The 26639-nt window shown below is 34.7% G+C and overlaps 3 protein-coding genes and 2 long non-coding RNA genes across 6 annotated transcripts in view; 3 read left to right on the top strand and 2 right to left on the bottom strand.

Annotated features, from left to right (window-relative positions):
- The window catches only part of LOC124155593 (hemolymph lipopolysaccharide-binding protein-like), a 247186-nt gene that overhangs the window by 214790 nt on the left and 5757 nt on the right, over positions 1–26639 (top strand). The gene's annotated exons all lie outside the window — the stretch shown is intronic.
- On the bottom strand, positions 481–2447 carry LOC124155595. The gene is made up of 3 exons (XR_006864207.1): positions 2415–2447; positions 944–1176; positions 481–512 (listed from the first exon to the last, which is right to left on the bottom strand). It is a non-coding gene; the product is annotated as an uncharacterized LOC124155595 (long non-coding RNA).
- Positions 7121–7951, top strand: LOC124155594. The gene is made up of 3 exons (XR_006864206.1): positions 7121–7525; positions 7602–7821; positions 7911–7951. It is a non-coding gene; the product is annotated as an uncharacterized LOC124155594 (long non-coding RNA).
- LOC124155587 lies at positions 13875–16784 on the bottom strand. Its single transcript, XM_046529542.1, has 2 exons — positions 16631–16784; positions 13875–16250 (listed from the first exon to the last, which is right to left on the bottom strand). The coding sequence occupies exons 1-2, from the start codon at positions 16766–16768 to the stop codon at positions 13884–13886; spliced, it is 2505 nt and encodes an 834-aa protein (XP_046385498.1). The 5' UTR covers positions 16769–16784; the 3' UTR covers positions 13875–13883.
- Positions 17644–25479, top strand: LOC124155590 (BEN domain-containing protein 5-like). Of its 2 annotated transcripts, none has more exons than XM_046529548.1 (7): positions 17644–18030; positions 18199–18475; positions 18555–18665; positions 18855–18914; positions 19086–19156; positions 23099–23309; positions 25213–25479. In XM_046529548.1, exons 1-7 carry the CDS (start codon positions 17644–17646, stop codon positions 25380–25382), a joined length of 1287 nt encoding a protein of 428 aa, XP_046385504.1. In that variant the 3' UTR covers positions 25383–25479. The 2 variants fall into 2 exon arrangements, with proteins under 2 accessions (XP_046385504.1, XP_046385503.1); XM_046529547.1 differs by having other exon boundaries at positions 18552–18665.

Raw genomic sequence — 26639 nt, 5'->3', positions numbered from 1 at the left:
AGAGAAAATAGTAATTACTCCATGTGAAATGATATATCATGGAACATTATAGTGTATACCTATTGTAAGAGGGAATGGAAAATATGAAGAAAATGTCTGGGATGATCGAATTAGTGTGGCAGAGAAATGAGAAGCAACTACTTACTATCTTATTTTCCCGACTTTAGCCTGGTTGAGCCAATTACTCAGACACCCTTTCAGCTCCACATCTGATGCATCACGGTCGACCCTTCTGCATACACCTATAAAATTATAAAAAACATTGTTAATATCACTTAATGTAATAAGTTAAAAGTTCATTTCAATGATCAATTATTATAATAATCTTAGAATATCTTGTTGGATGCACTCACAAAAAATAACAGGACACACTGGAGTGCTATAAAATGATTTCTTAACCGAATTCTTCTGAAGTTTGCCTGTAAGGGCTTACAGCTCTGCTACATTGTCATTCTAAGACGACACAACATATTTTGTAGAAGTGCTCATTCAACTGCTACCAAACATTGCATCTAGAGATAAAAAAGACCAAATCAATGAAGAGTTAACAGCTAATACAAGAATAATAAAAATCATGTTTTCAGCCAGAAGAAAAATTCACCAATGAAATTAACACAGTTGTCATGGTTAGTATGCACATGTAGTATGTGTGCACAAGTGCATATGAAATAACAAAAATCCAATCATACCATAATTTTTTAATATTTCATTGGACATTAATCCATACCCACTTCAAAATTATGTTGTACTTGAGTATTTTTATAGCAGTTGGAATTCCAAGCACCTACGAATGTCTGGCGAGCTCAAGATATACTTCTGAAACTTTCTTACAAATGAAACTCTTATGAAACTTTCTTACAAAAACTTAATTGTTCTTTCACTTAAAAAATCATACATTGTTTGAATCAGGATGGCAGCACACAAATTATCATTATTCTCTTACCACCTTTGGCTCAAATGAGGGATCTTCACTTATCCTACGGCAGAGTTTGATGAAATCCTCATCTGATGTCAATGGCAATTGGCTGAATTTCATCTCCTCCACAGCAGCACCCTTTTGCTTTGGGTCACAAGCCAATAAAGCACCTACTTTCCTCTCCAAGTGAGAAAACCCAGGTGCCATTCCTCCCATCCACATGAGGCACTGGCTATTATGTTGTTTTAATTTACTGCAGCCTGTAAATATAAAATTGTTATAAATACACTAATACCAATTGATTTGCTTACATTATACTTCCTTAGCAGACTTGGTACTTAATCATCATAAATCCTGCCTACATGCTTATCAAACAGGTGATAACCATAGATTTTAATATACCACTAATTTTTCTATCAACAAACACATATGTAATTGATTGAGTAATTGATTACATAACAAAAATTTTAAGGATTGCAATCTTATTGTACAGAAACAACTTAGAAACGTGTTACTTATGCCCTTGAGTGCAATATGTAATAATAATAATATCTTTATTGTTCCATGGGTCAAACATGTGACATAGAACATTGTCAGGGAGACATAGAACATGTGACATAGAACATCAAAACATACATGTTGTCATACACTATCAGACAAGAATTCATTTACATTATAATAACCCTTAGGCTGTAAAAAATTTTTAAATTCTGTCTTAAAAACATTAATATTTGAAATATGTTTTATACTCGTAGGCAATTTGTTAAAAATAAGCGAGGCAGAGTGATGTGGACCTCTTTTGGCACATAATTGTTGTAAAATATGTATATTTTCACTCCCACGGGTCAGATAGGCATGAACCGAGGAGTTTGGTAAAAATAAGGTAGGGTTCTTTTTTACAAATAATGCACAGTAAAAAATGTACATACTTGGTAGTGTCATTATATTATATTTTAGAAATAATGGCTTTCCAGGAGACCTGATGGACACATTTGCCATAACTTTCAAGGCTCTTTTTTGCATAGAGAATGCTCTAGCAGCAGCACTTGTGTTTCCCCATAAAACTACACAATAAGCCAAGTGGATTGTCTGTTAAAATGTACTAAAGCACAAATCAATGCCTAAATTATAACGATCGGAGAGAGTTCAACTGATGGCTATGTTTAGAACAGCTTATTAATTGCTATTATTCCTCGACATATTCCAAATAGTTACTCATTTTCAAGATAAATCATTCATAAATGAGTTAATTGAGGTTGAGACTAATGTCATAAAGAACTGTTAACAAAGTGGATTCTACTGCGAGAACCCTGATATTTCAACTTTAACCGTCTGAATGGATTCTTTTCACTATGCCAGCGAAAGTAAAGACCATGCTAAATTGTAATTACCCTGAGAATAAAATAATGAGTAATCTTAAATAATTAATGGATAGTAATTGGCGGTTCATTAATCATACATAAGTATCGAATGGAAAAAAAATGTTCCATTTACTTACATTAACATGCAGCACAGCAGAGATGGGTTGATGCTGACAATGGCAACTTCTTAAATCTCTTCGTGACGCTAAAAGCCACTGTTTCCGGGAATTCAAAAACTTATTCAGGCGTTGATTCAATTGTGCATGAAACAGTATTCTTTCAATCCCTTTTTGTCAGTATTCACTACGAAGCACGGATTATTTTCTTCTTCCATAGCATACTTCAACGTATATTTGCTACTAATCAATATTTTTCATCACAGCTGAATTCGCCATCACAAAATAACGGTAACAAAAGATGGGCAAAAAAATCGATTGTACGTAATAATCGATTATTTGCTTTCGATTATTGCGATTATTGAATCGATTATGGACATCCGATTATTTTGCATAATCGATTATTTGAATATAATCGGCGGGAATAAGAAGCGTGCTCACTTGCGAGATTTTATGCGAGAAATTATTTTTTTACATTTTCACCCCTTCTATAGTTTCAGAACAACAAATGAATGCTATTTTGAAGTTTACTATTGTTTATAACAATTAACTAAGTTTAAACAAAGTTAGCAACAATGCTAATAACATTTACCAGCATTAACGATTTCTACATACCTTACGGGTTACAAAACAGCAAATTAATAACTTATTAATCTACATTTTTCATAAGAAAATGTAAAGTTTAAATAAAGCTAGCAACTTTTAAAAATGTAACAATTTCCGCATGTTGTATGGTTGAGAAGAGTTGGCTGAGCCTTTTTGTTGATTATAACAATTACTTAAATGTAAACAAATTTAGCAACTTTTACAAAAATTAAGAATTCCCAAATTTTATACGGTTGAGAAACGTGGAATGAGTGATACTCTTATTCTATTATGTTTATAACGATTACTAATGTTTAAACCAAGTTAGCAACAATTTTAGAAACATTTTCAAAATATTACAATTTCTTTAATTTAATTCGGTTAACCAACAATAAAGGAATGGTTTATTGGAACTCTTTGGTGTTTATAATAATTTCTTAAGTTTAAAAATAATTAGCAACAATTTTAACACCATTTTTTAAAGTAAAAATGCGTTTCGGTGTAAAGAATAGAAAATGAGCATAGTTGTGGTGCTTTAACTCCCAACCCCAGATATTTACACATTGATGTACGCATACCTTTACATTGTATAAAATGTACAAATTTTATACAGCCTACACAACTGTATAAATTTTCATAAAATGTATAAAATTTATACAAAGTAAACATTTTACACAGCTTTATACAAATTCATACAAAATTTGCACATTGTACACATTCTGTATAAAATTGTATACATAGTATACAATTTACACATTTTATGCATTCTATACAGCTGTATACAATTGTATACTAAATGTGCACATTGTACACATTCTGTATAAAATTGTATACATTGTGTACAATTTACACATTTTATACATTCTATACAGCTGTATACAATTGTATACAAAATGTGTACATTGTATACATCCTGTATAGAAATTGTATACAAAATTTTCACTAGGGTTATCATTGTTTTCGTATCAGCTGATTTTAATGTGCTCACTGAAATTTTTTATAGACCCTGAAATGTGCCGATATACTGAAAATTAATTGTGTGAATAACTTGCTTGGCTATAGAGGAAACAATTTGTATTGAATTCCACATGATATATATTGCGTTTATGATGTACTACATGAATATTCCATTAAACGTTTGTGGTGAATCATATTTGTTCGGAAACTTTATTGGTGTTCGGAGAAATCCTTTGTTTTCAAGCAAGTAATTCAAGTCGACTGCCCCTGTTATAATTTAGTAAATTTTAAGTTTTAATTGTAGAAGGTAGCGAATAGCGGGGAAAATAATTTCGACTCGTTGCATGTATTTGTATATACTGTCCAATTGAGGAAATGAACGGCTGATCAAGTTGTATGGTATTATTATGGCAATAGATGGTTTTCATTGAAAGCTATAACTATTTTTATATTTGGCGAGTTAGTGTGTTAACACAAGCTTGAAAATTTTCAAGAATCGACCTCATAGCCTACATTGAGGGTATTTTTAGTAGCAAGTCAAGTGATGAAATAAAATTATGAGTTGTAAATATGAATAAAACACGGAAAATTTGGGCTAATCGTAGTAATTCTTTACATTAATTGTTATTGTTTTCGTACTGTCGATGAAGCAAGCTTGTGCTTCATATAATAAGCGCGAATGTTAATTTCTACCCAATTCACTTAACTAGTTAAATATTCATCACTTTTGCTACTATTATTTAATTAAAATAAAGCAAATATTTTATTTTTGGCTATTATTCCATTTTTCAATGCTTGATTAGGTTACTTTAACCTCATAAAAACAAGTCGACATCGCAATGCGCACGTTTTCTGGTTGCAATACCGATTAGCTCGGCCTCGAAGACCGCGTAATATTATTGCAAGCCTACCGGTTGCAATTCACCGTTCAGAATAGTGAATTGCTACAGGCCTATGCTATTCTGAGAATTACGTCTTCCGGTGTAGTAAAAACACGAATTGCAACCCTTCTGAATACCAAATAGCATAGGCGTTGCAATACGCTATATTATAGCAACATCGGTTGCAATATCGAAGAATGGCATAATGCTATTCCATCCAGAATAGCAGCCTAAGTTGGGCGCCACAGCCGTCTGCTTCACTGATGTGGATTGCTGAGTTCACCTATATTATTATCATATTTCCGGATAATAATTGAACGAAATAGTTATTTGGTGTGATTTACCATTGGGAAATGATTTTGTTTGGTATAATTTAGAAATTTAAGGAAGACTTAAGGATCTTTACCGTTGATTCACATCTTCGTTGACTACCAATTCTTGGTAAAATCATGGAGACGATAGTTATTCGTTCTTTATCCCCATGTTGAAGTATGTAGTTACTGAACAGCAAGGTTTCAGATAAATAATGTCTACTGCTACTAATTTAGCTACATTTAATAATTTCATTAATAATTCCTCAGATGAAAATATACAAGTTGGTGTAATTAATAGGTAATTTGCAAAAGGCTCGTATGTATGTTAGGTTTTAAAAATTGTCTGCTTTGAGTTACAAAAACACATTCATTTGCTCAAAGTGATTACAACTGAAAGGGTACAAAGCAAATTTTAAACTACTATGGTGGATTCAATACTAAACATATCCCATACAGAGAAACAATGCATATTTTGGATATCCAACCGCTGATGGTTAGAAGGAAACTGAATGGCCTGATATTTTTACATGAATCATGTAATAGTATGATAAGTAGTACTTGTCTTAATAATATTAGTTTTAATCGTTCGGTTACCTCAGAAAGGAATTGCAATATTATCTTTGTAATATTCTGTAGAAACAATAGTATTTATAGCAATCTTATTAACACCAGGTTATGCTTATTCGACGGAGCATCACATGAAATTGGCTGGGTTTTGAATTTAAGTTGGGTATCATAGTTAAATAATAATCCGATGAATGAGTTATTGTAACTGTCTACGGGGAAAGGAATTTGGGGACTAAGCTTATTTGCCCACTATTACATTTCAAAGTCGAAATGAAACTTGGCATTGCCTTGAATAGGTGAAAGTCATCCATTTCTTGTCTGAAAGCAGTATGTTCTGTGACTATGTATGACTTCGAATTGTCTACTGAATTGACACCTGGAATCAATCAAAATAAGCTAATAATGTTTACCATAATTCATATATTACTGATTTACATCGTGAGACGCTGTTAAAAATCGTTCTTTCAATGGTACAGTAGGTTCATCCTCCTTGCTATTGATACTTAACGTCAATGTTGAGTTACTATACTCAGCAACTTTAGGTAAATTGTTCAATAGCACATCGCGCACAGAAGAAAAAAACATATTTATCAGACTAACACGGGTAAATACCATCCTGCTCATAATAATGGCAATGTAAATATTGAGTATGTTATAATAAAAATCTCGAAAACCGCGATCACGGATATCGGATACTTTGATGCATTGGATATAAGCTATTTTTCTACTTTTTTCTGCATAACCTGACACATGAACGATTTTCAATTGAAATAACACTATATTAATAGTTATAACATGTAAAACCAACGTATCTCCATTAAAATCGTCCTAAGCAAGAGCTTTCTGCTCCTACCTACGTGCGGGAACAACAGCCGTCGCCTCGCTTTGAAACAATTCCACTTCTGCTGCAGTTATTACAGGGTCGTAGAATTAAAGAATATTTAACCTCAAGTAACGGTAATAATTGCTTTGAAACCAAAAAGTAGGTATCCCCCCGTAACTAGTCAATAAAACAGTGTAAAGGTCTCATATACACTATTCCTCATAGCACTACCGCGTCATGACCATCGTCACGGCGAGTAGACTTGTAGGTGAGGGGGGGAGAAATTCGCGGCGAAGCGGGGTTGCGCCGCTACCCCGGCCACCGTGGCGTGGCAATCGCGTGACGTCAGGATAACAGCCAATCGGCAACGACTAGCAGACAACAGCAAACCGTTTGTAATCGTTTGAATCTAAACTGATTGCCTTCGTCTCACCGTTGTCATGCCTTTGGATACGGCGCGCGGAAAACTCCTGATAACCCTATCAAATTGCATTCATTTCCTCGGAATGAACGTCTGTAAGTACAAAGTGAAAGAATCTTGTAGTATAAGTTGGCCATTAATGCACTGTACGATATGTCACATAAAAACAATCTGTTTTTATGTGACATATCGTACTTAGCGTATAATATTCTTATGTTCTTGGAGTATCTGTGGATTTTTTTCATTAGTGTCATGCTATATATGTGCTGTAAATGGTGTTATGACGGGGTAAATGCAAGTGCAAAGGGTGGGGACTTAAGTACTATTAGGGCATTATTTTCTTCCATGCGAGAGACAGTCATTCACTATAAGATAATTTTCCACGGGAGTACCCTTATATTAGGGAAGCTGGCGTGATGAGTAATCCCTTTGAAGATAGTCCTTTCTACTCCTCCAACACTTTGGCAAAGATATCCTATCTTTATTTCAGATTTGCGGGTGAAAAAATGTTCACCATCGATGACCCTCCACATCTCCTGAAGTGCCCACGAAACATGTTCATGGAATATGACAATAAAGAAGAGGTATAAACATTAGCAAATACTTCAAAATTGTCAGTATTATGTAAATAACCATAATTAATTATAAATTTTGTTGTAGATGACAGTTGGTGGTGTAGCTATTACAAGGGTTGGAAAATAGACCCACAATGAGGAGACTAAAGAATCTGAGTGGAAGACACTGGGAATATCGTTCACTTCCCCAAGATATCCACCTCTACTCTTAATCCTAGGTGAAGAGAGAAAATGAAAGGGAGCCTTGCCGCCCATGCATTCTGTCGATTACTGTCTTCTCCATTTGGACATTTTTGTTCGGTTAGGTGAGTATGATTTCATACAGATTTGAGAAACTGTAAATAGATAAATTTAGTAAGGGAGACATCCATGTTATTTTTACTGTCTATTGCAGGGTGGATTGATTAAGGTGTGAGTGTGACTGCAGAAATCGTTCAATTCATAAAGCAGTTTTGCAGCTTTAATGGAAGTGCCCAACAGAAGAACTCGAATGGAAATCTTGTGGCCTCTTGCATGATAAATGTCAGCATCTGGAATTTTAGGAAGAAGGTATTGAAAAAGTTTATATATTTGTGATTCGCCAATTCTGTGCAGTCTCTATAGTGGGTATTTCTATATTATGTTATATATTTTATTTATCAAATTGCATTTCTCTAACAATTTGCATTTCTCTGACCAAGCATTAGCCTGTACCTCTCCTGATGTTTTCACAAAGTTGTATGGTATGGTTTTTTGGAAAGTATCTTTCCCTGTTACTCATTTAGTCTGTTTAATTACTCATGCACCAAGATTCAATAGAACACATCAGTCAGATTACACAACATAGCCAACATTCTTAGCACACCTTACAAAATTATTCGGTACATGTAATGGCCTGACTTATTTCAACAATCAACGATGGGAATACCATTCAAGATATGTATAAACATACTGTTTCCTGTGTAAGATGAAGGAGATATTATTTCTTTGTATCTTATGAGATATTCTTTTCTCTGTCTTTTAGGGAAGTGTAATGAAACTTTGTCTTAAGGCCTCACCCTTAGTGAGCAAGATATGAGAAATATTAGTGAAAACAGTAGTTACAGTTTTTGCTACCAACTTTAATAAAATAACCATTACTTAAAGACAACGAGTACCAAAGCCTCTAATTTTTGCATGGCAGTGGTAATACAGCCAACTTTTTGAACAGAGGACAGTAAAGGGCATCATGTTTTTTAAAAATTCATAGCCTAAATGCCTCTTTTTTTTTGATCTATAAAAATGGCCATTGTCTGAGACGAGGAACTCCAATGTATTCAATGAGATAGGTAGAGAAAGTATGACTCACTTTTTGCATTTTTCTTTCAATTCTCCAAAATTATTGTTGCTGTGAGAACAATATTGGTGTCAACAGCATAGGGAATGGATTGGAACCATTTATTTGTAGAAAACTATTTATATGATCATTTATGTCTGAAAGTGATAGGATAGGCACAGGGAAGGAGCTTAATGGAACTCCTTGCTTCAGGCCTGTACCCAGGCAAATGAAAGTTACACCATTTCCTGAGGTAATGACAAATTGAATATGGTCCGACAAGTAGGTTTCAATCAAAATTAGCTATGACACAAAAACCATCAAGTCAAGTTTATTGAGTATCAATTGGTGGTCCACAGTGTTAAAAACTTTTGAGAAATCAAAAAATATTGTAGCAACTTCCATTTTATTATCTAGTGCATTGATAATCTGGTTTTCTAAGTGATGGATTTCAGAAGATGAGATTACTGTTTCCTGCCCTTGGTATTTATGGTTAGGAAGTAAATATCTATGTCCTTATTGATGTTGGGGGAATATGAATTATTTAATCAGTATAACTGCATTTATCAAGGGAGATATTATCGTGGGAAGAAACGGATTGCTAGACAAGTGAATCTCATCTATTTGTCAGCATAAATGTGAAAATTATAACTTCATATCTCAAATGAAACTTGCCTAAAGGAGGTAGTAAAGAAATGCTGCCTTCGATTTTTGGTAACCAAAACGGTTGTTCCATAAGAAATGCACAAGGATAAATGTTTTACCACCCTAAACACTTAAGGTCACTCAAAAAAATTTTTCAAACAAAGGAGTGGATACTGCTTTGGCAAATCTGGACAGCTTTTAATGGAAATTTTGAAGCATGTAGTAGGGCATTTGCAATTTTCTGACATTTTCCGACCTTGAGTTTTACATGATTTCAATGTGGATTGTACGCCCCTAAAATTGATTAATTTGGAAATTCCTAGTAAGTTTACATGGAGACTACTGTTCATTATTCCAGACTTAGGATTCTTTTGAATGCAAAAGTGTATTTTTTCCATCCTTTGAAATAAATAAATAAATATTTAAGGCTGGGTAAATTAATCAAATTTCAAAGTAAGACAGAGAGTTGGGTTTTTCTGTAATCAGAAAAATCTTTCCCGTTCCCACCTCATTGTTTTGTTTGCTTTTATTTAATAGTTCAGTCAGACTGTTGAAAAGTTACTGCAGTCAAAATTTTTAAATACACGAGTGTTCCTACTGCTAATTTGCTTTGAGTTGTATTCTCACGTGTAAAGATTTTTTAGATTAATTCATTTAGTCATTCATTTTACATAACAAATGAGGACCATAGAAGCCTAGGGGGACTAGTGCAATTTTTTTACATAATAGCTGATAATTCTTGGTAATTAATTGCACTTATCTTTCTTGGTTTCTAAGATCCTCAATTATTCAGTAAAACCTCTTTACATCGCAATGGAGGGGACCAAAATTTGGGCAATTTGATGTTTGGAGGTAGTTAGGCTGTCTCGGGAGTATCTCCTTGGTATGACAAGTATTTTATGAGATAAAGAGGTTCACTACAAAGAGGTTTGATCTCTGCATTTCTCCAGGGTTTTCTTCCGCGTCAGATTGTTGGTTGACAACAGTTTCAACAATCTGACGCGGAAGAAAACCCTGGAGAAATGCAGAGATCAAACCATCGCCACGGAAACCTACGCTCTAACATTACAGAGAGGTTTGCCTATAAATTTACATGTAAAACTGACCGCAGGGGTGGTATGAAGTGTGGAGGTTTATGATGTAAAGAGGTTCACTGCATAGAGGTTTTACTGCATATGTACATAATCCTAACAGCAAAACACATTTGAATTTTTAAGGGAGTCTTAAATCATGTGACATTATTGACAATGGTAAGATATTTTCATAATAATATGTTTTGTACCTTGGCTTTACTTCAACTTCAAAAGTCACCTCAATTCATGTGATATGTAATAACATCCCTTTCACTACAGTAATTTCTCCTGTGTTTAGAAATTTTGATTTGATTACTAATTTTGTGCAATATGGATTAAAAACTGGAATGAGATACCATGGATTAGTAGTGGTTTTCTGTTCATCGTACTCTACACTGTACAGTGCAGTATAATCTCCTAAGTTTGATATATGATAAGTACATTTGAGAGATTCAGCCATAATAGTGTGTGTGGAAACCAAATTGGAAATAGGAAAGATTCACTTTGTTACTTTTCATTGATACGAATGCACTTTGAGATATGAATGGATAACTGCAGCTGAAAATTTTTCCAACCGGTTACAGTAGGCTATATGCTTTTTGAAACATCCTACTATGTTTGGTAGGTAGGCAACTAAAAATCGTCAGTAACAATCCCGATTTGGTTGACAACCGAACATCATCTGTAGCCGACCGGGTTCAGTAGGCTACCGAGAATCATCTGCCTGAGTGAATTCTTCCCATTTCCAATTTGATTTCCACCCTTACCAAAATGTCTGAAGCCTTCTCATTTAAACTCAACTGATTTGGGCGTTACTTAGTAGAATGATGAAATATTCATGGTGAAACAAAAACAAAGTACTGTTCCAAAAACTTTTTATTTGGTATCAACTATCTTGTATGATGTTGGGCACGATATGGTGGAAGTTTTAATATTAGTAAAATAAGACATTGCAATATTTCCACTGACTTTTATTATGACACTAACATTTCGTCATTACAAACAACATTATCAGGTGTTGCTTGGCCATACTTGATAACGTTGTTTGTAACGACGGAACACGTAGTGTCATAATAAAACTCAGTGGAAATATTGCAATGTCTTATTTTACTAATGCTATCAACTAGTTTCAACATCATTACCAAGACAATTTGTCTTGATAGCATATAAAAAGTTTGTGAAACAGTATTTGGTTTTCGTTTCAACTTCTAATTTAATTATATTGCATCAAACGTAGGACATTATACTGTAGTACACATTACGGTATATAGCCTGATATTTACAATAAAATTTTGTACATTAATTGTTATGATGGAAGCTTATTTGTTAATATAATGACTACATTTTCAATGTATAAATATTATTTTAATGTGTGTTGGTTGTAACCCATGTTTATTGATTTGAGCTTTCCTAACTTTTTACAATGTTAGTTTAGACTGGTAGAACGTACGAGTGGTACATAGGAGTTTCGTTCCAATTAATTCTTACAAACTAATCCTTATCCGCTTTACGTGTGAATTTTGTGGACTCCTCCCTATTGGAAATTTCTTATAAGTCTTACAGAAATTCTTATAAGAATTCTGTAAGACTTATAGAATTCTATAAGTCTTACAGAATTCTTATAGGATTCTATAAGTCTTACAGAACTCTTATAGGATTCTATAAGTCTTACAGAAATTCTTATAGGATTCTATAAGTCTTACAGAAATTCTTATAAGATTCTATAAGCCTTACAGAATTCTTATAAGAACTCTGCATTTCTTATAGGATTCTATAAGAATGCTGTGCGGGTAGCATACATTTCGAGTTTTTATGCGGCAGGCATTTAAGTCACCAATAACTTATGTTGGTAACAAATAATTCATTGAGGAATTCTTATAAGAATTTTTTTGCAAATAATGTATAATTCTTTGTTAAGTAGTTGCTGCTAAGTTCATGGCGTTTTAAGCATGCATTTGACATAAATGGTCCCCAAGAAGCTGAGGCTTCTACTTTCTTTTGTGACTTGTCGTTAGTATATATATGCAGCTTATTTATAGAAGTTTGTGTTAATAGTGTTTTAAGGATGCATTGCGATATCTTAATCATTGTATGTTGACACAATGTATGCACACATATGTTAAACTTTGACAGTTAAGGAACTAATATTAATTACTACCATCAATCTGGTGATCCAATCTAAGCAGAGATATCCACGGGTGCCGACTTACAAAAAATATTGAGGGGGCCCAAACCGAGGATCTTGCCCCGGTAAATTTTATAAGTAGTAAATTTTAAGTTTTTAAGCATTTTAGAAGAGTCATATGATCAACATCAGAACCCTGATCACTTGAATCTCCATATCTGAACACTCCGGGGAAAATTGACTAGCCTGACACATTTTTTCCTCACATCTGTAACGAATTTTTGGGGGGGCTCGGGCCCCCTCAGGCCCCATGGAGTAGGCGCCACTGGAGATATGACCATAGAGTTTGGTGGTCAAGCCATATAAAAATCCCAAAATGTTTTGGGAGTCAAGGCTAGCTTAATCGTTCTCTACTCCAAATAAGTTCCTTCCAAACTCCCTTCCAAAAACTCACTGGCCTGGGTGACTCAGGGTAAAGAGAACAGTAAATGTTAGCTTTCAATGACTTTGCACTCTGGAAACTTACATTAATCAGAAACTGGTTAAAAAAATTATTGGTTAAAAAAAACGTTAATATAATTCTCCAGGAATATGTTACGGGAGGACATAAACAAAGCATGTCAGTCTACGTTAAAAGGCACAACATTTTGCAGTGTGAAATTGTGTATAAAGGTTTACAATCAGACAGAGAGATAGGCACTGGAGTTGATCGTGCTGGAATGAAGGACCCATCTGTATGTGGCACAAAGTGAAGATATTAAGGATGAGATCAGAGCAGGTGGGTATCTGTCTAAGGTTAAGATATGTGCACTGATACATGGAAAAGGTGTAGATAAAAGATTCATGTGGTAGCACAAACATTAACTGAATTTTCAGGTGAGAAACCAGTTTAGAGGTAAATTTTTTGGATCCATGTCAAAGAAAGTGTTCAGGCATGAAGCAATTATAATAATGAAATTGTTTAATTTTTACTGCGTACTAATTGCTTAACACTAAGCCTTGTGATGAACGTGGACCTCCCTCAGATACTTTAAATAATTAAGATCCTATGCCTGTTCCTTTTACTCAAAAAAATGTTTGAATATCTCTTGCGTGTTATATTTACAGTTTCCTAGGCAGTTAAGCACCTATCACCAATTTTTATTTTCATAATTGTCCATTTTTAAAGCATCTTAAAAGGTCATTAATAGGTTTGGAAGAATAATTCTAGGAAGCAGGAAATGTTTTTCATCAAAAATTTATTTGAAAATGTTTTTTTGGAATACTGCAAATATATTCTCCACTGCTTGTCTTCACATTTAAAGCAGAACATTTAATTTTGTAAGACTCCACAGCAACTAACTCCCGAATGCCATTAATTCTTTTCAAATGGCACACTCCCTGGACATCCTCTGTCATCATCCTCTGAACAACAATGTAACAGTCATTGGTCGTATTTTTACAAGCCAAGATATTCTTGCATATACCAAATGTGTTATCAACTAATTCAACATATGAATCATTAGTTTTTTTCAAATTTTCATGCACATTTTTTTCAATTCTGATGCCATATAGTATACATTGCCCATACTCTATTAAAGTACAATTATCTGGCAGACCATTAATCATGGCTCCATAGTAAGGAGTGGATTTCCCTAATAAAGTGATATCACTGTGATGAGGTGCACTGCAAGAAGGAAAAGTACCATTTCCAATTCTCTCACAAAAATTCTTAACATTCTCCCCACAACTGACATTATCTAATATTACGGCCTTTGAGATTCCCAACTCCAAATTTCTAAAAATCTGCTGTGGGACTCCTTTTGATGCCTTTAGGAGTCTTTTCATTTTACCCAAAAATGACTCAAATGGGAAGGCAGTGTGAGCCCACAAAGGCCCCCATCTTCTCACACTCTCTGCAATATGGAGGAGCTGATGCATATTATATGTCATCTCATACTCCCCATAAAGTTGATTTGCTTGTAATACAAACTTGCTGAGAGTCTCCTCAGCACCATCAATTTCGTCATCAGTTACTTTATCCTTCAGTAAAGTCACAATGGCATTGACCAACAATGACCAATGGTTGAGGAACCTCTCTGGCAAAATACCTTGTAGAATAGGTATGCTGTAGAACAGCAGCCAATTTTCTAATTCTCTGGCCTTCATAAACTTCCTATTTTTCAGAGTGATTGGAAGTCGCCTGAGAAGTGTTGGAGGTTTTACACTTATTATGTTCTGGTCAATACACAAAAGAGTTTTTGGTAGACCGATATAGCCAGGGAAATCCGCATCCAGCCAATTCTCCAAAAACCTTCTCACAATGCCCAACAACACACAATGCATATAATCAGGTACAAAGCCCCATGTCATGGAAAAGTTCTCTAGCGTGTAGAATGGACTGTAGCTTTGTATACCAAATACCTTTTCTTTAGTATTACTGTATAATTGTTTGAAATGTTTTGTAGACCGAGCAGGCAATGGCAAAACTGAGCAGGGATATTTCACGGTGCCATTCACATATACTCCCTTAATTAAGCACCATGAGCAACAGTAGTAGCCACCAACACCAGTAATTCCCTGCATTGGGGCCCGGGCAATACTGTCCACACAGCAGCATATTGCCACCACTTTAAAATGCCTCATAACTCCAGAAATTTCCAAGCTTATGCCAGATTTAAGAAGAAAATTCATCTCATCGACAAAAGGCTTCAAAAAAACATCTACCCTTTCCTTCTCTCGCCCATACCAAAGACCAGCTAGAATTATATTAGAACTTCGCACCTCTAACTTTAGTTCATTTATCATCAATGAAATAGGAACAATGCACATTTTAGAGTCTTTTGAAATAGGTGAACTGTCACAATTGAAGGTACATGTTATTAACTCTGAATTCATCCGTCGTAAGACCTTCTGGTACATGCTGCCGTCAGATATGTCACAAGACTGCTCTAAATTCTGGCTGTAAACCTTCTTAAGACTGTCAGCATTATTTTTTAATATTCTCTCCATTTGAGAACGAACGTTAAATGTCACAAAGGCATTGTCATAAATATACCCCTTCATCTTATGCTCTTTAGTGCAAATTTCACATGCAAATGTTTTCTTTTCGCCTTTAATTCCAAGGTAATGCCCACAAAACTGGCAAACAATGTGACATTTCATACCAGAGCAGGGATTTAGCAACTTTTTTAGATGATATTTTTGTGATGGAAACAATGATGTGGAAAGAACCTCATTTATGAAGGCCATTAAATCTTCCAAAGCTGTTAGGGTAAGGTTATTTTTCATTGCAAATGTTATTGCCATCATTAAAATTTCTCCAAAACTCTTTGTCACGTGAAAGTCGCGGAACTTTCCCCATTGCAGAAGTAAACTTATCAAATCTACATGATCCCTTGCTTTGCCAGAATCACTAGCTGCGCCTATTTCATCTTCATCAGCACTCGACTCCATATCACTGTCTGTACTTGAGTCAATGTTTGAATCAGCACCTTCCAGGGATTGGTCATCTTCATTATTAGCCATCACTTCCTTATCAGGGATGCCACTTCTCGCCAGAGGCAACACACAGGGTTCATGTGGGTTGTGTTCAACAGAAGATTCCAAGTCGTTGCGCTGCAAAATGAATTATGATTTATTTTATAACATCCATCAATTGATTGAAATCTTTTTTAAACAAAATAGATAAAATAAAGAAATGAAGGTATTTGTAATTGCAATAGAATGAAACTTGTGTGCAAACACTTGACTTATAAGTCATGCTAAGGAATTTATGGAGTTGAGTGAAATTGCGTAAACAAAGACTATTCTTGTCACACTTCTGGGATGTAAATTTTTAAAGGTGACTGTATATATAAAGTTTATTTGTACTTTTTAAATTTTATTTGCAATATAATTATTTATGTTTACCGATTAACTTACTTATTAATTACATCAGGATATTTTTCAGGAATGTAAAATTATATATTGTAAGTATAAAAAACGTGTTTACTTACAGTTTGAGTAGCATTTTTCCATACATGAATTACATCTGGATCAAAGTCATCGTTGATGCCAAGCCTTTTTCGAGTCGTCCTTGGAACAGAGGTTGATACTGTTGGATCCAGATACCGTTTATAGGGACCCCTCTTCATGTTTATTGAGCGTATTTTGCTAACACTGAAGTGAATTATGATGAATCATGATGTTGATGTTGATGGAAACCGCTCTGCTAATGTTGTTTACTGTTTAGTTCAATCGTAATTCTGTTTAAATATCGTTCAATGGATATTCTTCATTCTAAAAGCCTATGAAACCGATTCCTGTTTTTCTGCCAAAAAAATGTGATACATCGCTGCTACAATTCACAATACCGCCAATTCTTACGCTCCTGTACGGAATTATTCTATTGGTCGCTCGAAAATCAATCGTTAAGCTAGTTAATAGTTTCCTCAGCGGCAGGGAACGGTATGACGTCACGATCTTCAAATACGTGTTCTCATTGGTTTATTTCTGGCGCCAAGCTATGAAGGCAAGTTACCTTAGTTACGGGAAAACAGCAAAATCGTAATCAACAACGAGCCTTATTAACGAGTCATTCGTTGCTATTACTACCTATTACGAGCCAAATTGTTTGGAAGAGTAATTGGAAGTCATTTCTGCTTTTTCATAGGTATTATTTTTCTTTTCCGGTTGTTTTTGCGCAGCAATTACACTTTTCTTAATTTCATTAGCGTATTTTACGAATACATCGTTCATATTCTAGGATTAACTTTGAATTTGTTCTTTTTTGTTTAATGGGTTTCCTTGCTTTTTGATTTGTTACTGTTGGTTTTAGTGTCTTGAAATTCTTGAATCATCGCAGAATTTGAATTTTTTATTTAATTTCTATCTAATTTTACACGCTTATTTCATTTAAGGGTTGTTAAATCGTGCGTCCTCTGCTTATATAGGCGACACTTTTTTCCTACAAATTTTTACTACCTTATTGTTATACTATAACTTTTACTGCAACACAAAAGAATCAGGAATGACTTCCAACGTAGAGTTTTATCTACTTGTTAGATTTGTAGATGACAATGTGTTAGATATTGTTTCCTCCAATGATGTGGAGGATTTTTGGCCAAAGTCCGAACTTGACTATGATAAGCACATGGAGTATAATATTCGTTGGAGTGGAGAAAGCACTTCAGGTTTGCCAGTTGGCAAATGTAAGGTGGGAGAATTTTATGTAGGCCAAATTTTATTCATGGCGAGAAGAAAAAAGGAAGTCATCGCGCATAAGTTTAAATTATGTAAGAGCAGAATAGCTTTTCCCAAAATTCTGCATCGGATTGAAGACAGTCCCTCAAATTGTGGAGGAATGCTTGCAGAATGTGTGGGAGGTTCTGCACAGGATTCTGCTCACAAGAATATGGTGAGTACAAATTCTTGTTACAAGGATGCGGTGTTGAAATATAGTCTTAGGAGGTTTTTATTAAGTTCTTAAATATCCACAATAACTGCATAAGTGGAAATGCATGTTTAGCCTTAAGAACCTTGAAGGAAATTCAATTACTGACACTATAATAATTTATTTTCTTAGAAACTGCAAAAGGCGGCAATACTTGAATCCAAAAGGAAAGTAATGAGAAAGGGGTACGAATTGAAAGTACCCCATAACAAAAAATTTAAAAGAATTGTCATGCCGTCATCATCATCAGGCTCTGATGATGAATTGACGTTGGAGCAACTGAAAAAGGAAAACAAGAGTTTAAAAGATAGAAATTTGCAGCTGTCAGAGAGGAACAGCTATTTAGAAAAGTTGAATGCAAAACTCCTTGAGAAGAATTTGAAATTTCAAGACATTATCTTGGAATCTGGTAAGAAAGTACATATCACCCTTTTAGTGAATCAATTGCTTAGAAACTATGTGCTAATGCCTACAAATTTCTATAGCAGGCAATTCAGTCAACGCCGATCTTCAAGTGACGTCGTATGGCTGTAATGAGGTTGCTGAGGTTAAACTTGGGACTACAGCTGAAAATGTCATACAACCGGAAACAGCCCTCGGTATGTAGTTAAGTACATTAGTTCCAGACAAATGAAAAATTCGTTTACACCAATTAAATCATCCTTATAAATAATATCATGTTTATGAAAATAGTTTTAAATATAATTGTATCCCTCTAATTAACAATGTTTTGACATTAAAGTAAATTATCCATGTATTTTTTTATTATATAAAAAAAATATTTTCAGAGCCACCCAGGGAAAAGAATGCTACTGATGACCTCGTGGCCACAACAGGTCTGACAAAAGGTAAGAAGCTTCTTAAAACAAATACATTTATACATAGGATGATGGGAATTATAATTTTTATATAAAAACTTAAAATATATTTTAGTGCCATTACAAATATCTTGTTAACTTAAATAAAATTGTTATAAATCACCATCATGTCAAATATCTCCGATAATATTTACTCCATAGGCGTTCCATTGTGTGGCATTTCTGATAATATGCCGGATAAACCAGCCTTCCTGGAGGTGCGAGGCAGTGTTGTAAGTATGAAGGGATGTAAACTCATCCATCCCGATATTCCCTATTGGGTTAACACTTCCATATGCAGTTTACAACCTATATTAACTTATTATATATAAACTTATTTGACTGTGAGAACTAACTTTGGCTGTTATAATTTTGTCCACTTTTTCGTATCCTTGTAAACCTCAATTGCTTCTGTCACATTCAGGCATTGTTTGACACAAATTCTCCTAGGTTAAGAAAGATATTGAAAGTTTCGTCTCTCAAGCTTCTCTTCCACTGCATACATTCATAAATTTTTTGGTATACAATTCCCTCTTACTGTATGTACTTTACACCTTAAGTGTGGTTACTTATTTGATAGCCTATATAGAAGATCATTTGATATGCACACAATAGACATTTATAAGGCATTCAATAATATTAACTCTGTTATCTTAATGTACATAATGAAATCTCTTGGTGTTTGCGGGAATGGAATCAATTGGACGTAAACTACAATAAAAATTGAATCCGCCTTTTCTAAATTCTAAACCTTTTCCTAATAACTCTGGATTTCCTTAGTGATTACACCTTCGAACAGGGCTGGTTTAAGCGATAAGGAAAGTACGAGACCTCGTGGGGTGCTTATAGCAAAAGTGGGCACCCAAGTGCTCAGTTCAATATTCATTACTGAACAAGTAAGGATATTAAAGGTTGAGGGTTTGATTTAGGGTGGGCATCATAATATTGTTTGTTTACACGAGAAAAATATCTAGAACTGGCCCTGCCTTTGACTGGTCTTCATCACCAACCTTCACCTTTAAGACTAAAGCAATAACTGTGCAGTTAGGAGACGGAAATAAGGAAAAGAGTGCATTATGCTGTCAATCACTGAACTGCAGACTCTCAACCTTGAGATTATCTAGTTTTGCCTTCATGTTAACCATTCAGGGACTCATCACATGAGACCAATCAGTAGCACTTCTTAGTTGCACCACTTCCCTGAGAGCACAAAGTTTGCAGAATACCATATGTAAACCAGATGTAGACGTCTACATCTGGTATACAGCAAACCTAATGGTTTGCCGTATACCAAATGTAGGCGACTACATTTGGTCTACATTCGGTCTACATTAGGTGCAAATGTCTTCCTTTTTTGGTCTACTGGTAACTTATAATGGTATAATTTTGGTCTGCGGTTATACCAAATGTAGACGTCTATATTTGGTCTACATTAGGGGCAAATTTCGCCCATTTATGATAATTTTGTTCTACGGTTATGCCAAATGTAGGCGTATTTTTTTTACAAAAACATACATTTTATACTGCTAACCTTGTAGCAATGTGTGATTTTCAACTGAAATGAATTTATGGCAATTTTGCGGAGAAGGTATTCCTATCCCTCCGAAAATGCTCAAAACCCATCACGAATACTTAGGAGAACCTTATCAGGTTCTCCTAAGCACTAAATCTAATTATAGTTACAAACAAAACACTGAACTCCTATGAAATAACAAATAATCGGTTGCTCTGCATTCTTTTCGTGTATGTAGCGGGGTTTGGAAAGCAATAATGCCAATTCAGGTAGCAAAAGAAAACGCTTGCTAAAATAATGAAAAATAACTTTTAGGCAGTTATCTATGAAAAGCAATATACAGTTAAAGAAACACTACATGTACTAATTGTAGAAAGAAACTTTTATTTCATGATAATGTGACAAAGCTTCACCATTTCCTTGGTTTGACGAATACGAATTCACAGCAAGTGTATGCACACAATTCACATCTGAGATCGCGAATCGGTTCCGCAGCCAACACACACACACACACAAGCAAAAACGTATTTCAATAATATAGGTAAATCCGCAAAAGATATAGTAGCACACACCATAAAAACATAGTGGGAAATAGGCAAATATAATCATCAAAAACTGGAAGTCACTACCATACTTATATTAATCACGTACAACTTACAATCACAGAGCTCGTTATGATGAAAAATACTATATATTCACCGATTTGGAGACTTAATTATCCCATTCAAGTGGCACAGGTGACTTTTCTCACTGCTATTCGTTGATATACTAGAAAAATAAACTTCACACACAGCTTTGATCTTGATAGCTTGATCGTGATATGTCATACCCACGGTGAACAACGGAGGATAACACGCCACTGACATTTACATAACTGTCCATTTATCGATAGCGTAATAGCACTGTTTACAATTCAATCACGATGGAAATCTGAAAATACAACTCTTGGCCGATGTTTTTCAACCTTGTCAAACTTAACTGTCATAGTGCATTACAACCACTGGCACTGTGATTGCCAGCAGTAGATTAACGAGAGTTGTCACGATGAAAATAACACTATTTTGGCACAAAATATGTTTTAGTAAAAATCTAAAATCTCCAAGCATAGCGAACTAAGTTGTATTCTCTGGTGTTCACCTAATAGTACAAGCACAAGCAGTCCTTAACGGCGAATTTTTCAGTACCTACGAAGAAATGGATGAAATTATTGACTGTCAAAGCATAGCGGGCATTAGAAAATATCAAAATTGTTCTAATTACATAAATGGATGAGTACCGTCGATAGCACCAACTTACAATTAACGTATCCACCTCCAACGGTTGTGGCTCATTGTCAGACTGCTACAACGATGCTACTGACTTTTTGGTTTAACCACTGTTCCAGTTTATATTTAATGCGCTTACTCAGATATTAATATTGTAAATAATACAAAATATGAGGGATTCTGAGCCTCTATCGTCGGATATTTTGCTTTACATTGGAAATAACCAACACGTATCACAAACGAAGCTCTCACAACTGCGCGCAACTCATAAACAATCAAAACAATACACTAACGTGGTCTGCAGACGACGAACTGTGTTATCATCTCCACGGCTCGTTAGCTTATAAGGCATTGGTAGAATACATCGCGTATATTCATGGTCTACTGGTAACTTCCATCATTTAAGTTACCTGTAGACTTGAAATATCCCAATTGCGGTAGTAGCACATGGCGTATATTTTTGGTCTACAGCCTTCCATCGGTTAAGTTACCTGTAGACTAGAAATATCCCAAATGTATACGCCTTCAATATTTCGTGTATTATATATCGCGTATATTTATAATTAGCTGTTTCAGGCGTAACTTTATGGAATCTACCTGTCATGATGAATATACATGACATGATATCTATGTGAAATAACAAATGTTTTCTTTACTTTTCATCACGCGTATATTTTTGGTCTACAGCCTTACATCGGTTAAGTTACCAGTAGACTTGAAATATCCCAATTGCGGTAGTAGTACATCGCGTATATTTATGGTCTACTGGTAACTTCCATCGGTTAAGTTACCTGTAGACTATAAATATCCCAAATGTATACGTCTACAATTTTTCGTGTGCTCTCAGGGTTGTGACAGGTGTGATAAAGATAGATAGGAGAAGTGCCACTAAGTGGCATCATGAAGGGGTTCTGCTTATTTCCTCCAATACCTTAAAAATATTCTGCAAACCTGTTTCTATCCACCAATTGTTTTGTCTTCTCCAGATAAACAGCACAGAATACATGCATCATTTTAGGCACCATAAATATTTCTCTTGCTGGTAAAAAAGTAAACTATTTACTATATCATCTTTCAGCTGCATCACATCTTAAAGCAGTCAAACTATTTTTGCCACCCAGAACTATCATTCTCTTATCCAGCATCATGGTCATTCAATGTCTCATTGTGTTTTTTCCAAAAATTCAATTTCCATGCATCCCTTCCTTAACCAGTTAGCCATAAAATGCCTCCATTTAAAGATAAAAATAATTGTTTTCCCACCAATAGGGTAGTCTGAGGCAAAGTCACTGATATTTCCTAACAGCTGCTCCTTTAGCTTTCCATAATTTTAGAATCTTTGAATAAATATTTGCCTCAAGGCATAAATACTAATGTCATTATAATTTCCTTTGTAGATTCACATTGGACATAACCAGTGGATTGCTCAAGCAGCATGGACCAGCCTTGCAAAGGAAAGCAAAGACAGCAAATTTGTGAGGAATATTGCTTATGCTTTATATGGTGACAGTTTGAAAGAATATAATGCAACCGGCAGGCAATGTAATAAGTTCAAGGAGCAGGGCCAGAAGAAATGCATGAGCCCAGAAAAAATTTCAGCCATCAAAGGTATTAATGCTCTTTACTACTAAACTGCAAAGGGTAATGGGTTCAGTGGTCATTCACCTTATGTTTGAATTGGTTTATTTGGAGGATAATTTCTATTTAAAATTAACAATCGTAGGAAATCTAACTATAAGGCCAAAGGGAGGATGGCAAAAGGATGGTGTAGTTACTGCATGATATTATTTTTTATTGATTCGTACTTTTGCTTTTGGGTATTGTTTTCTTTTGTTTTCACTATGGATGTTTATTAGAGGAAATGGATAGCCAATTCTGATAACTGAAGTTAAGAAAGATGGGAATTGGTTTATGTTTAATTGTAGTAATAGCAACTGCATCCATTGGTGAAACACCAGATACAATGGATATAGATATTAAAAAAATATTCATGATAACTGAAATGTAAGAGGCTCCACAAGTAAAAAAATGCATGTGCCTAGAGAGGTATTTGCTGAAATCTTAAGTGACCAAGGTCTGGAACATTGCAATTACTTTTATTTTTGGGAAACAAAAACAGTAACTCAAATTATGATCATGATAAGGGTTTTATGTTTATGCTCTGTAAAACTTGAGGACTGAAATTTTCCTCATTTATGAAAATCAATCAGCAAATTATTTAATTTCAACTTTAATTTTATTGAAGGAAATTTGAAAGACTTCCTCAGCCTCCTTTCTTTTAAGGTGGCAATTACACTAAATTGATGAGCCATATCTTCTCCACTATCTAGGGGTGGTCTGGGGTGAATGGGGTCCCTCAGCAAAATTTTAGGAAATTGCATGCACATAAATGGATTTTTCCACTTTTCTGGTTACTAAAAACTAGACAAAATTTCATAAAAATATTGATTTTAAAAGGAATAAACCTATGAAAAGTGAGATTTTAATAGCTTATGAAATTCACTAATACAGCTACCCCCCTAGAGGTGAATATAAATGTCATTAAAAATGAGGAAGTTTTGAACAAACTTTCTTCTGAAAGATATTATTTAGGAAGACAGGGAACTAAAATTTAAAAAAAAACATTAATTTTCAGGCAAATAATTAAAAACACTAATAAATTGCAGTCATAATTTCCTTAAATTTTGGTTTCATAAACATTGTCTTTGCTAAGTAAATGTTATGACTTGAACAGCCACAGCTAGCTTTGCCCTCCCCCCCCTTGGTTTTGATCCAGGGTATGCCCTTGTCCGTCTCCATTACTTTATGTATATAAATTTGGGCCTCTAAGAGTTATTTTGTGCAAAAAAAACTACGCCCTATGTAACAATGAACAGTATATAAATTTATTTTGTCACGAATACACTCAAGCCGCACTCCAGGAATCGGTGAATTGCGATGTCTGCAGATTCAGTTACAGTTCCGCACTACGGCTTGGCAGGTCTCACTCGCATGGGCTCAGGGATGCTACTCCGCGGAGAAGGGCAGCAAATACCCAGGTTACCGTAACCCTGCCAGTGCCAAGGGTCCTCAGCCTGTCTCCCTCCAGGCGGTGCTGCCTTTCGGTGGTAGCGCACAATGATTTGAATGCTACAATAATCTTTTTACTCTAAATAGAGTAAAAAGATTATATAAATAAAATAAAGGAATCTGACAAGGGCATACCCAGTTGTGTTATGATGAATCAACTAATGCCAATGCAGAATTTTATAATTGCAAAAACATTTTGGTTCAAGTAATCTAAGTATGTTTTCATTAGACCTTTAATACATGCTTTGTGATATGTGCAAGCGTTATATGGGGGTCCCCTTAAACTTGGGGACTATTGGCAATTACTGTCGACCAGCTGACCACACCAGATCACCCCTACAACTACGTATGAGTACCAAAGAAAATTCTTGCAAAGCCAATTTTCATCGATGTGCAACCTTGAATTGCCATGGTCCGCCTAAAATTTTTTTTTTCCTTTCAGATCTGTTCGTGACAAAATTGAAGAAAGAGCTGCAGCCATTGCTATCTCTTAATAGCAGTGAAGACCTAGAAAATCATCCTATTTTACAGCAAAGACTTAGTAAAATGAATGCATATATTGCAAATAAAAGCTGTGATCTAAAAAAATCCTTAAAATTCAGGATGAACTAGTGATGTATTTTGCCATTCAGCTAGAGATATAATAATGTAGTTTTTTTTCATTTTAACATTTTGTTCTGGTTACCGTGAATAAATATTGTGAATAGTACTTTACAACTACACACATTCATTTCCAGCAAATATATAAGAATAAGTTATTAAAAATTACTAATGAAATTTCATTACAGCTGCCAACTAGGAAACCAGCCATGATATTTTAATTCTCAATAGAAATATTCTGATGAAAATATTCTATTCGTATCAGATTATAATTGTCTATTAAGAATTAAAAAAAAAATATTTGTAAGAATTTTTCTTATATGAATAATTCTTATAAGAAAAAAAATTTTATAAGAAAAATTCTTATAAGAAATTTTTTTGGTCTTTTTCTTATAAGAATTTTTCTTATAAGAAAAATGACCAATTTCTGATAGGAAATTTTCTTATAAGAAAAATTCTTATAAGAAATTTTCTTTTAAGAAAAATGACCAATTTCTGATAGGAAATTTTCTTATAAGAAAAATGACCAATTTCTGATAGGAAATTTTCTTATAAGAAAAATTCTTATAAGAAATTTTCTTATAAGAAATATGTCCAATTCCTGATAGGAAATTTTCTTATAAGAAATTTCCAATAGGGCTGTCCTGCTTGTTAAAGAATAATTTCTGTTGTAATAACGATTTTTCATGTACAGACACCAGCTCAAAATAAAGGCTTTTGAAGCGTAATCGGATTTTTTACTTATTTGAAGCAGTAATACCCCTATCCTTATAAGATCCCTACAAAATCCTGTCCCTAAATTCGCGCTGGTTAAAGGGAATAAGAAAAAATAATAAGTAATACGTAAATACAGCAATATATGCAGACGACATTGGCAGTCAATTCCGATTGGCTGTTATCCTGACGTCACGCGATTGCCACGCCACGGTGGCCGGGGTAGCGGCGCAACCCCGCTTCGCCGCGAATTTCTCCCCCCCTCACCTACAAGTCTACTCGCCATCGTTCCTCTGTTTCGAGCGTTCTCCGCCAGGTGGTGTCTCCCTTGGCTGGAATCGCGAATTATTGACACAAGATAAATACGTAATTTTCATGCGAAAGTTTGTCATTATATGTAAGAAAAAGGTGCGTACGGGCCAAATTAATTAATTATAATTTTCTTTTCATGCTCTTTCGCGCATACCCAGCAGGCGACGATGTAAATAGCTTGGCCTGGGCAAGAGGAGAATGGATTACGGAAAAGACGACGAAGCAAAGCCAGAAGACCAGGTG

Source organism: Ischnura elegans, chromosome 3 (genome assembly GCF_921293095.1).
Source record: "Ischnura elegans chromosome 3, ioIscEleg1.1, whole genome shotgun sequence".
In the NCBI taxonomy this organism is placed as follows: Eukaryota; Metazoa; Arthropoda; class Insecta; order Odonata; family Coenagrionidae; genus Ischnura; species Ischnura elegans.
Note: the sequence above shows the minus strand (reverse complement) of the source record. Positions and strands in the feature narration are given on the sequence as shown.